At 41.1% G+C, this 12314-nt stretch overlaps 1 protein-coding gene across 6 annotated transcripts in view; it reads right to left on the bottom strand.

Moving 5' to 3' along the window:
- The window catches only part of LOC141145285 (uncharacterized), a 577610-nt gene that overhangs the window by 181048 nt on the left and 384248 nt on the right, over positions 1-12314 (bottom strand). For all 6 annotated transcript variants that reach the window (XM_073631839.1, XM_073631841.1, XM_073631840.1 and 3 more), the window contains one exon: positions 690-799. In XM_073631839.1, coding sequence (XP_073487940.1) covers positions 690-799 — 110 coding nt within the window. The remainder of the gene's footprint in view (positions 1-689; positions 800-12314) is intronic.

Genomic DNA, 12314 nt, shown 5'->3' with positions numbered 1-12314 from the left:
CGTGTCTTGGTAGACAGAGGGTTAAAGGAGAAGTCATATTTGTAGAAGGGTCAGAACCTCTGTCCTGTTTTTATTGCTATGTACACAATTAGGAGGTTTTCTCTTACACTTGTTACATAAGTTTACACAGTTTATAAAGAATAATTTCCAGAAGCCTTGGAACCCATGCACTCAACTTGACCTCCATATCAAACCTTTGTCATCAACCATTCCCATCCCACAGTTCAGTACATGTGTCTCTCTGCATGTTGCCAAGCTAAATGCATTACATCGTATGACGTGGGGGCATGCCAGAGCTCAAGTCAATATTTACATACAACGTGCAGCAAGGTTTTGGGCTTCTGGGGGCATGCAGATTGCCTTAAAAACCAACAGTATGCTTAGGTACCTTACTTTTATAAAGTAATAGCAATCGGTTACTTGTTCATTTTATAAACTGAAACGTTTTAAAAAAAAAAATAAAATAAAATCGTGCTCAGGTTCATCCAAATACAAGGTAAAAAAAAAAAAAAGTTTGCTGAGAAAACATTATGAGCCGTGGAAATACAGAGCAGTTGTAGACAAAAAAAAATAAAAAAAGAACTGTAATATAACACCAGACTGATGACCAAAAGAGATTTTAACAGTTCAAGAAAAGATGGTTTGAACAATGCATAAAATGATGTGCAGCATTTATCAAATTTACTTACTTTTGTTCTTTGATCCACTGATTAACATTTGCAGCCACAAATTCACTTTCCCGATGGAGGCGACTGTTGTCAGTTTGTGTTGCTTCTAGAGCTTGGCATAGGATTTCCAGCTGTGGAAGTAGACAGATCAAAGAGTATGATGGACTCCCTAGAACAAGGGCTATCTGGAATACTAATAATAGTCTGTAATACTTGTAAAGAATCAAGTCATTTTTCTCCACTCCTTCAAATAATCATGGTTTCCTTGTACATGCTATTAATTGATTCAATATGCGAGATGGAATGTCTGAACCTTTCCCACGCTTTACATTTACCAGTTTACTATAATATGCATTACTTTACCTCCAGAGGTTGTTTAATTCAAATCAGGCTTATTTGATGAAAAATGAAAAGAGAGCCGTTACAACTTGTTATGTTTAAGCCTCGGTTCTTGGATAATGTGTGCCGTATGATATGTTTTTCATAAAGAAGCCATTTGCTGTTGAGGTGTATCTTTCAAAACTATTACAAGCAGAAGCTGGGCAAGACGAAAGAATTATTTTGGCTTAGCTAAAGAAATAGGATTATAAGTATATACTTTTGATTATCACTGAAGTTGTTATAGGGAAGGTAGCAAAGAAACTGCAAATAAAAAGAAAATATTATTTGTTTGTTTTTTTAATGTACAGAATCTTCAGTTGTTTATAGACCCCAGTTTACATCCACAGACATCTCTATGGGGTTAGTGGATAGTTGTGCTGAAATTTTTAGTTTATCACCATTTTCATTTACATGAGCTTATACCAGATATATGCTCCTGTTCAACCCCAGCCTGCTCTACAGAAAAGGCAAGCATGCTCAGCTGATCAGAACCAGCATGTTTGGGGAGCATCTTTCAGAGAATTGAACTGTTGGTATTTGAGATATCTCTGTCTGGCCTCTGATATCTGTAGCAAGCATTGTACACAAGTGCATTTCAGAACAGCACATGGAAGTTATAGGCTGTGTTAAAGTGTTACTAAACCCAGGATCCCATATTCACTAGATCTGGTCTCCCGCAATACACAGAAAATGGAAATGCAATTATTTTAGTAAATATAAACTTCTAAATACATTTTCTCATCAGCAGTATATAGCAGTCTTGTGACTTCTGTCAGTGTCTAGCCGAGCACTGGTTAACAGATTCCTGACCGCTGCATGACGATATATGTCAGCAGAATGGGCAAAAGGGTGTACAGGTACGTCCCCTTTAAGAAGCGGTGCTGCGGGCGCACGCACCTGCAGCGTTCTCCGTGACTACAGGTCCCGCAAACTCGATGTCCTCCGGGTGCGCGCGATCGTGTCACAGAGGTAGAATGGGGAGATGCCTTTGTAAACAAAGCATTTCTCTGTTCTGCCTTGTGACATGACTGATATCACTGCTCCCTGTCATCGGGAGCAGTGATCGGTGTCATGTGTGTTGAAGCCCATCCCCCCACAGTTAGAATCACTCCCTAGGACACACTTAACCCCTTCATCACCCCCTAGTGGTTAACCCCTTCACTGCCATTGTCAATTACACGGTAATCAGTGCATTTTTATAGCACTGATCGCTGTATAAATGACAATGGTCCCAAAATAGTGTGAAAAGTGTCCGATGTGTCCGCCATAATGTTGTAATCAAGATAAAAATCGCAGATCGCCACCATTACTAATAAAAAAAAATAATAAAAATGCCATAAAACTATCCCCTAATTTGTAGACACCATACATTTTGCGCAAACCAATCAATATAGGATTTTTTTACCAAAAATATGTAGAAGAATACATATCAGCCTAAACTGAGGAAAAAAAATATTTTTTATATATTTTTGGGGGATATTTATTATAGCAAAAAGTAAAAAATATTGTTTTTTTTCAAATTTGTCGCTCTTTTTTTGTTTATAGCACAAAAAATAAAAAACGCAGAGGCGATCAAATACCACCAATAGAAAGCTCTATTTGTGGGGAAAAAAAGGATGTCAATTTTGTTTGGGTACAATGTCGCACGACCACGTAATTATCAGTTAAAGCGACGCAGTGCCGAATCGCAAAAAGTGCTCTGTCAGGAAGAGGGCAAATCCTTCCGGGGCTGAAGTGGTTAAAGCTTGTAGGAGGAGGAGTTTTCATTCTCCTTTGTCCTGTGAAGCTGTATGACCCCTGATCCTATGTCTGGACAGGGCTGATTCGCCCTGTGCTGATCACATGCACCCTCCCCCCCCCCCAAAAAAAAACTCTCTAGCAATACACACCAAACTGAACATGTGCAGAGTGCCTACAAGGCTCTGTTCTACCAGCAGATGGATTGGGGGTCTATAGAAGAAGGGGAGGATCAGAGAAGATATGATTAAACAGCCTTTTTCCACAATGCGGAGGATTACCCCTTAGGTTGCACAGTGAGTATAACAAATATGCTTTACTGCATATACAGACTGATTTTACTGTTGTGGGTTTAGTAACACTTTAATGAGCCCCTAAAGTGGAAGAAAACCCTAAATTCCCTCTCCATACCTATCCTGCTTAATAAAAAAAGGTGTGTAATTACCCATTTCCACTCTGCCAGGGTCTGGTCATGTAATCCTACATCTCTGTGTAAAGGAGAGCTCAACAACGGCTGTGAATTCCAGGAGCCCTAGCATCATCCCTAGGCGCCTGTGGCCCAGCCAATGTTGGCGCTCCTTCCTCTACTGTGCAGCAGCTGCTCACTAACACAGGGAAGGTGGAGCTGCGGGATCACGTGTCTGAACCAGAGCGGAGTGAATCATTTTTAGGAATAGTTACATGGTAGATAGGATTTCCTTTAATGTTTTTTCTAATTTTTTTTTTTAGAAAATATGGGCAATGTCTGATGTTGTAAGGGAGATTTACCCTCACCTACCATCCTGGTGGCATTGTCGCCAGGACAGAAATTGAGAGGGTATTTCCAAAAGGAGCACATATCAGTAAAATATTTTTTTTCTTTTTCAGTACAGTAAGAGACAACCAGAACCCCTGTAAGCTTTTTATAATTCTGCATTACTTTTGCAAGGTTCCCTTACTTCCTGTCTGTTGATAGTATTTTCACTAGAACAGGAAGTGGGGAGAAATCTTCCTAATAAAGACTCAGACAATAAAACCCTGTCAGAAGTTCTAAAAAAATAGGGCAGGAGTTTGGGCAGGAGTTATAGTTGCCAATGGCAGAATGACAGAGGCAGGAGAAGTAAAAACTCTGAGGCTCATGGTCCCTGGAAGTGGCTGCTGTGACCCTCCTAATTCACAAACATTTATCTCTATTCACTCACTGAGCTATAATGATACTTCTGTCAGTCTATCAGTTTCATCAATATTTTTCAAAGCATGAAATGAATTATTGGTTTCTAGCAAACTAGCTTAAATAATGTCAAAGACTGCAATCCAAGGGGGGTTGCCACTCAGGACATTCATGCATGCCAGAAACCTGTGCAGATACAGGCACTGCCCCTTTTGCATCATCCAGGAGGAAACTGCTCTGCATGTTTTCTGGGAGTGTCCCTTTGCACAGGACCTGTTGAGGGCCTTGGAACCTGAACTCAAAGACTTTGTACCACAGACTGCTATCACACACTTTGGTGTGTTGAACGGACTGTTCTGTGGAACTCATTCACAGGAGGACATTGACGGTGCCTGGCGGGTGCTGTGCTGCTTTAAGGACGCTTTATGGTGCGCCAGAAAGCGCCTCATCCACCAGCGGGAGAGGATGTCCATCGAGGACTGCCGCAGACTGGTTCACAGTCTGCTCAGAGACTATCACTTGATGGACTTCAAGGAGGAAGAGGAGGTCTGAAGATTTCCCCATCCCCCCCCTCCCACCCGTGTATCCTTTGGCAGTTCAAATAAAGCTTCGGGCCTGTGAACTCTTTACTTCCTCCCCTACCCCACCTTCTCCACCCCCCCCATCACACCCGTTGCCCATTTGAATGTTATTTGACTGTATAACTGGACTTTTTGTGAAATGTTTTTTTAAGTACTGCTTTCAGGGTAATGCGGCGTCATGCATGATGTGATGTTTCGGGGTATTACTACTCTGCACAACACATTAGGCATCATACCGCAGGATGAATGTAATTTATTTGTATGCTTGGCAATGTATTGTTATGTAGTGTATTTATGCGCTGCGTCGCAGTACAGAATGTACCCTGTTTAAGTATTTGTTTTTTGTATATTTTCTTGCAAAATAAAGTATACATTTTCAATCGAAAAAATGTCAAAGACTGCAGAGGGGCCTTAGGAGCTGTTGGGATGGTTAAAAAACTAACTTGTAATTAAAGAAGTTCCTAGGCATTTAGAAAGTAGATAAATTGCAGATAAAAAAGTAAAATGTAACTGCTCTTTACTACATCAAGACTGCCTAAAGATGCATATAAGAAGATTCAGGGTCTCACCCGGTTCCCACAAGATTGCCAAAACCAATTCCAGGCTACTTCCCTGTCTTCCCTGACTGAAACCAAGATCAGACTCACAAATAGTGATGAGCTGGACTGCCCTGGGTTAGTTTTGAGCAGGGGTTTAGATGCCAATCCTGAACATCATTGAAATCAATATAGCTGAATCTGTCAAATTAAAAACACCCATTTTCTTGGCTAATAGGCAAAGGGATGTAAAAAATATATATATATCATTACATGTACCAATGTAAAGAATTTTTTGGAGCACTGATTTTTGTAAAGCACTGATGTTTCAATGTAAAAAAAAAATTAAATTGCTGGAAACTGACAATCAGCTCCTTTTTTTTAAGATTAAAAATGACACACAGACCCCAAAGGTCCCTCAAAATACACAGTAGACACCTAAGGGTCTGCTGCTATAAACTGTGGAAGGAACTGTGTGCTATTTTTCTTTTAAAGAGGCCAGCAATTAACTTTTATTTAAATTGCCGGTCCCCCCACTCAAAAAAAAATGTATAGCATACAGTCTTGCTTAGCCAGGAAGAAATAGGGGCGGGGAGAGTGCCCCCCCCCCAACAATATTAAGCCACAAGCCTTTACATGGGGAACATGCGGGAGCCTTACCATGTTGACGAGGACAAGGACCTCTTCTTCCCCACAACTCTGGCCAGTGGTTGAGGGGGTCTTCGGAGGATGGGGGCTATATAAAGGAAAAGGGGGGTTAAGAGTGACATATTTGACCAAATACAGCCATACCTATGTTTGGTCAACGTCACTACCCAAATACGATATGACCATTGACCATATTTGGGTAGTGATGTCACTTTTGTACCCACCCCTTTGGTTAGTTGGCTGGGGATTCCCAGTGACTTAGTGGGTTCAAGCATGAATAATCCATATGAAAATAGAAGGGAAGTTGTGTGGTAGAAGCCCGACATTTCTAGCCACATGGTAACCCTGGGCTGATCAAAACCACCTGATTGTACCCTACTATAATAAGGTTTCATGGCCACTACTAAATCAAGCACAGGCCGCACACCCCCTCCTGGTCTCCTGAAATCCACCCAGCCCTCTCTACTCCCATATCCCTACTTACCCCCTAAACTAACCTCTATTTACCAAGAAAACGCTGGGTCTTAAACCTCTTGCTCCCTTAATTTGCATACCAATTATGTCTCCTAATAGCTTGGGTTAAATTGTACATTCTATCAAGTGACCACAAACAGCTAAATAAACAGTTAAATACACAGGAGCTGTTTTAGTTGCCTAAGGATTTACATTGCTTTCTATTTAGTCCTACGATTTTCAGAGCCCTGCCTGTCAGTATAGCTAGCCTGGTGACACAACTTTTCTCTGTTGCAATTAATCAACATAGCCTCATAATCTCTGTGTTTCCAGCCTGTGATTGGACAGTAAAGGAGCAGAAATAGTAGATTGATTAAATCATCTCTCTGCTGTCTCCCTTTTTTAACAAGTATTTTACTAGCACAAGTTGAAGCTAAACTCTAGCTGGAAAAAAAATTACAGTTGCAGTGGCACCCCTCTGCACTTCAAGGATTACATGCTTGTTTTATCTAGGGGGATAGGAATAGGCTGAAATACTTATGTCACTTTTCTCTCCTGCAATCTTTCTACTCTTTTTAAGATTAGTCCTCTGAAGCCACTTCTCTTCATTGCCCAACCAATGGCAGCTTACTGATGACATCATGTCCAATGAAGGATCAGTGGTCCTGTATTGCACATGAAGGCACAGATGGGCAGCCCACATTCTGTCAATGGACCCAACAGCAGTGAAGTGCCGACTGCTCAGGAAGTGAGCAATTAGCTAAGAAATTCAACTTATTCATCATCCTATAGACACACCACACCGAATACCAATTTCGTGATCACCACCATATCTAATACCAGCCATACTGGTATCCTGATCACTGCCATACCAGTACCAGTGTTAACAGAGCCAGTGTCGCCAATTGTTTCCACTGTCCTTTCAACTTTGTGCTAAAAAAAAAAAAAATATTTTCATTCTCTTTCTGCATTTTTCAAGAACTTTTCCAAAAACTTGTGGCAAAAATGAAGCCTTCAAAAGACTCACCACACCCTCTAAAAAATGCCTTGGAGTATTAACTCTCCAAAATGTAGTCATTTTGTGGGTGTTTCTACTTTCCTGGTGCTCCAGGGCCTCCACAAATGTGATAGGCATTAGGGAAAATAGATGTGTAATTTATGCCTCTAGTCATTATAGAGTGCACCTTGGATTTTAAAAAAAAATGTTGATTTTGAAAACAGTCTCACACATGGTATCACCACACTTGGGAGGAATAGCAGAACGTGTTTTGGGGTGTATTTCTTAGTATGTCTATGCTGCTTGTTAGAAACATCCTATTCATTGACAACTTTATGTAAAAAAAAAAATACATTCTCTTTTCCTTTTCTCATTTTCCAAAAACTTGTGGCAAAAAATGACATTTTCAAAATAATCACTATTCCTTTCAGAAAATACATTGGAGTGTTTCTTTTCCAAAATGGGGTCATTTTGTGGGTGTTTTCGCCATCCTGGAGCTCCAGGGCTCCAAAAATGTCATAGGTAGTCAGGAAATTAGATGTGCAATGTGTGCCCTTAAACGCCTGAAGGTGCTTCTTACATTTTGAGCCCCTCTATGCATCTAGGCTGTGAAAGTCGCACACATGCAGTATCCCCATACTCAGGAGGCATAGCAGAATGTGCTTTGGGGTGTAATTGTCAGTATGCCAATGCTGTGTGTGAGAAATAACTTGTTAAAATGACAATTTTGTGAAAAAAATATTTCATTTCCTAATTTTCCAAAAAATTGTGACAAAAAAAATTAACACTTCAAAAAATTCACCATGCCTCTTATTAAATATCCGGGACTATCTACTTTCCAGGAAAAAAAAAAGTAATTTGAGGTGTATTTGTACTGTCCTGGCATTTTAGAGCTTCAAGAAATTAAGTCAGTCAGTACATCAGGATTGATTGATTTTCAAATATATATGCCATAGCTTGCAAGCTCTAAAATGTTCACACAGAGAAAATAATTTACGCTTATTTGGGATATTTTCACCAAAGAAATGTAGCAGACCTGCATTCATGAAGAACGATTATTTGATTGCAAAATTTTATAACTGGAACTAAGAATTTTTTTTTTCAAAATGTTTTTCCTTTTTTTCATCTATAGAACAAAAAATAAAAAATCCAACCAAAAAATCCAGTGGTGATTAAATACCACTAAAAGAAAGCTCTATCTATCTAAAAAAAAAAAAACAACAGTGTTGCATGACTGAGTAATTGTTCATCAAAGTATGACTGTGCTGAAAAGTGAGAAATGGCCTGGACTAGAAGGGGTGAAAGTGTCCAGACTTGAGGTGGTTAATGGGGCTACAGTATGTGGAAACATGCACGGGGCCAGGAAATCTCTGCATCCCTGCATATTTGACTTCGATATTTAGCACTTTTTGACATCAAATCAATCCGGTAAGTGATTCTGGGGCACTGTGGTGTACCTTGGAGGCTGTGAAGTGCTAGCACTTTACATCACGGAGTGTAGACGTTTGTGCACTTGTCACTAATGGGGAATGTTTTGGTGTATCAATTTACTATGTGAAAATGAACCATGTGTATATACTGTTCAGTAATTGGTTCAAACACTTTATGAAGTGTATATTTTTTTTTGGATTGTTGAACAGAGTGATTTGTTAATTCACTTATTTGGGGTAAAGTTTTGTATTTATCGTGTATGAGATTTCTTAGATATTAACAGATTCCAAATTAAAATTCAACTGAGACAACAACTGGTCAAAAAAAATTCTTCTAGTCCTCTAATATTTAACTGCAACCCTCATTCTTTTTCCAGCTCTGTCATGTCTTTTGGACTACAAAGCTTGTTTGGCCATCCCTTTTAGGTAGTCAAACATTCCGGTAAGGTGTATAATTAGAGTTAGAAGCTGATTGCCTACAATGCACAGCTGCACCCGATTTTGCACGCTACAGTTTTAGTAAATCAACCCCTAAGTATCTATCACCTTTCCTGGCCTAAGCCAGGAAACTCATCTTCTTTTCAAATATTTTATTGGTAATTAACAAGCAGCTGTTCCATACATTACGGTGGAGATAGCAAGGTAGCATAAGACAGTGCTTATCATTGTCATAAATTATATCATTAACAGAATGGAATATAGTGAAATATACAAACAAGTGAATACTCAGTCAAATCACAGGTAGAAACGATTAAGGTTGGGTTGCAAAAAGTTTAGGGGGAACAGGGTCCCCTAAATAGGTATGTAAAGGTGCCGGGCGTCTCCCCAGAAAACAAACATGGGAGTCACCAGGACCATTGTATAAGACCGAGTACATTACCAATAGGTATTAATAGGAGAAGAAGGGAGAGAGAAAGAAGAGAGAGGGGGGGAGGGGGAGGGTAACAACAGATAGAAAAGAGAGGAGCAAGAGGGGGTGTGGGTCGGCCGGGCCGCATGGGCAGGAGTGTGGTATCGAGATCTTAGGTTTAGGACCGAATAGATTCAGAGTCCCAACAGATGTTCATCAACACCAGCTGGCAGGAAGTGGTCCACCCATGGTTGCCAGATTCTGGCGTGCTGGGGGACTTTATCTAAAATTTTCGCTTCAATCTTGCTATGCACCATTGCTTGGGTGATCCTGTTTTTAGTTTCGGTTATACTGAGCGTGGGTGTTTTCCAAGCCTTAGCAATCGTTTGCTTAGCTGCAGTGAATAGCTGGAGAAGGAGGCGAAGCTGTGCTCTTGTGTAATCTTGTTGAATGAGACTGAGCAGAGCTATCGCTGGGTTGGGTTTTAGGGTGACTTGGTGAAGGGTAGACACCATTTGGAATATAGTTTCCCAAAAGCGCTGTACCAGTGGGCATGTCCACCAGATGTGCAGGTGTGTACCTCTGTCACCGCATCCCCTAAAACAGTTTGGGGAAAATTCAGGTAAGAATTTAGCAATTCTGGCCGGGACTAGGTACCATCGCATCAGCACCTTGTAGTTTGCCTCTGAGGCAATCACGTTTTGGGAAGAGTTTTTTGTGTTGGTCCAGATAGTCACCCAGTCCTCCGCTTCTATATTAATATCTAAGTCTTTTGACCATCGTTGTGCATACGCGGGAGGGCCCAAGGATGGTGTAGTAAGATGGGCGTAAAGTCGGGAGATAATACCTGGAGCGTGCGGGTCCGAGTCACACATATTCTCATACTCAAAGTATCCAGTCCAAAGAGAGATTTTATTGTTGTTTGAGCAAAGTGAGCAATTTGGAGATAATGGAAGCATTCTCTACTGGGGAGCTGTGTTTGTGCTTCGATACTGGCGAATGATTTAATAGTGTCGGTATTGACTATATCACATATGCAAGTCAGACCCGCCTGCCCCCAGGACTGAAATGATGTTGGTTCAGTATAGGCTGGGTAGAATTGAGGGTGACCTAGAAAAGACAAGAGGGGGGAGTGTGGAGAAATTTGAAGGGTGTTTTCAATTTATCCCAGAGTTTGAGTGTGTGTTGTGTGAGTGGATTAGTTATGGGGCCTCGTGATGCTGGGGAAAGCCATAACAAATTGGTTATAGTAAGCGGAAATGAGTCAATAGCTTCAAGGCTAACCCAGAGTGGTATTTCGAGTTTCGAGTGGTAGAGAGTAGTCTGGGCCAGCCTTGCAGCATGGTAATAGTGTTGAAAGTTTGGGATACCAAGGCCTCCATTGAGCTTGTTACGAAGAAGAACGGATCTAGCCACTCTGGGTCTTATGGGGCCCCAGATGAATTTAAAGACTTTACTTTGTATGATCCTATGATAATAAGGAGGGACTGTGACAGGGAGAACTCTGTATAGATATAACGGTTTCGGTAGCAAAGACATCTTAACAGCCGCAATGCGTCCGAGCCAGGAGATACATAAGGGTAACCAAAGGTTAAGAAGATAAGTTAGTTGGGTCAGCATTGGGAGGTAATTGTTTTGGAACAAGTGAGATGGGTCACTCGTCAGTTTAATCCCTAAATAGGGAATAGATGTGGTGGACCATTGAAAAGGAAAATTTTGGCGTATCTTACATAAGTCAGCTTGCGGCAAAGACACATTGAGAGCCCTCGATTTGGCTTGGTTGATTTCAAGCCCTGAAACCCGAGCAAATCTATCTAGGGTGTGCAGTAGGATCGGGATGGTAGTATGGGGAGATGTGATGAACATGAGAGCATCATCAGCAAAGAGACACAGTTTATGCGAGGTAGAAGCAATCTCCAAGCCTTGGATATCAGGATTACTCCTTATCAGGGCAGCTAAGGGTTCAATCACGAGTGCAAACAATATGGGGGATAAAGGACAACCCTGCCTAGTTCCTCGTAGAATGGGAAAGGGGTCTGAACGAAAGCCTGAGTAATGCACATATGTCTGTGGATAATTGTACAGTGCGTTGACCCACCCCAGAAAGTGTGGGCCGAAGCCCCAACGTTGGAGAATATAAAATAAGTAGGGCCAAGAGACAGTGTCGAAGGCTTTCCGGATATCTAAAGAGAGGAGATGCATCGGAATTTTACGGGAGCGGGCTAAGTGTTGGAGGAGAATTATACGGCGAATGTTGTCACTCGCCTGCCGTTTAGGTATAAAACCTACTTGGTCTTTATGAATCAGTCCCCCTATTATGGGATTGAGACGTAGGGCTAGAATTTTGGCTAGAATCTTGATGTCAACATTTAAGAGTGAAATTGGTCTGTAGTTAGACCATGAGGTGGTGTCCGTGTTTGGTTTCGGGATCATCGATATAAGTGCCGTCAATGTGTCTCTGCCGAAGGAGTGCTGTTTAAGTATAGCGTTAAAGGAGTTGGTAAGAAGGGGGGTTAGTTCAGTTGCAAATTTTTTATAATAAAGGCTCGGAAGGCCATCTGGGCCTGGGCATTTATGGGGTTTGAGTGACTTGATGGCTGATAAGACTTCCTCCGTAGTGATCGTGCTCTCCATTAGTTCACGACTAGCATTAGATAATGTAGAAATAGGAAGATTGCTAAAAAGCTTTTCCGCCTGATTCAGCGAAAACGCTGATTTGGGCTTGTACAAGTTTGCTAATTGTTTACGAAATTCAGAGAGAATTTTAACCGGATTGCTAGTTACATTATCTTTAGACAGTCTGAGTCTGATAGGGACACGAACACGGTCTGGTCTACGAAGGCGTAAGGCCAGGTATGTGTCTGGTTTGTTTGCTTTGGTGTA

This window comes from Aquarana catesbeiana, linkage group LG05, assembly GCF_042186555.1.
Source record: "Aquarana catesbeiana isolate 2022-GZ linkage group LG05, ASM4218655v1, whole genome shotgun sequence".
Taxonomy (NCBI): Eukaryota; Metazoa; Chordata; class Amphibia; order Anura; family Ranidae; genus Aquarana; species Aquarana catesbeiana.
This window is presented reverse-complemented; position numbering and strand designations above follow the sequence as displayed.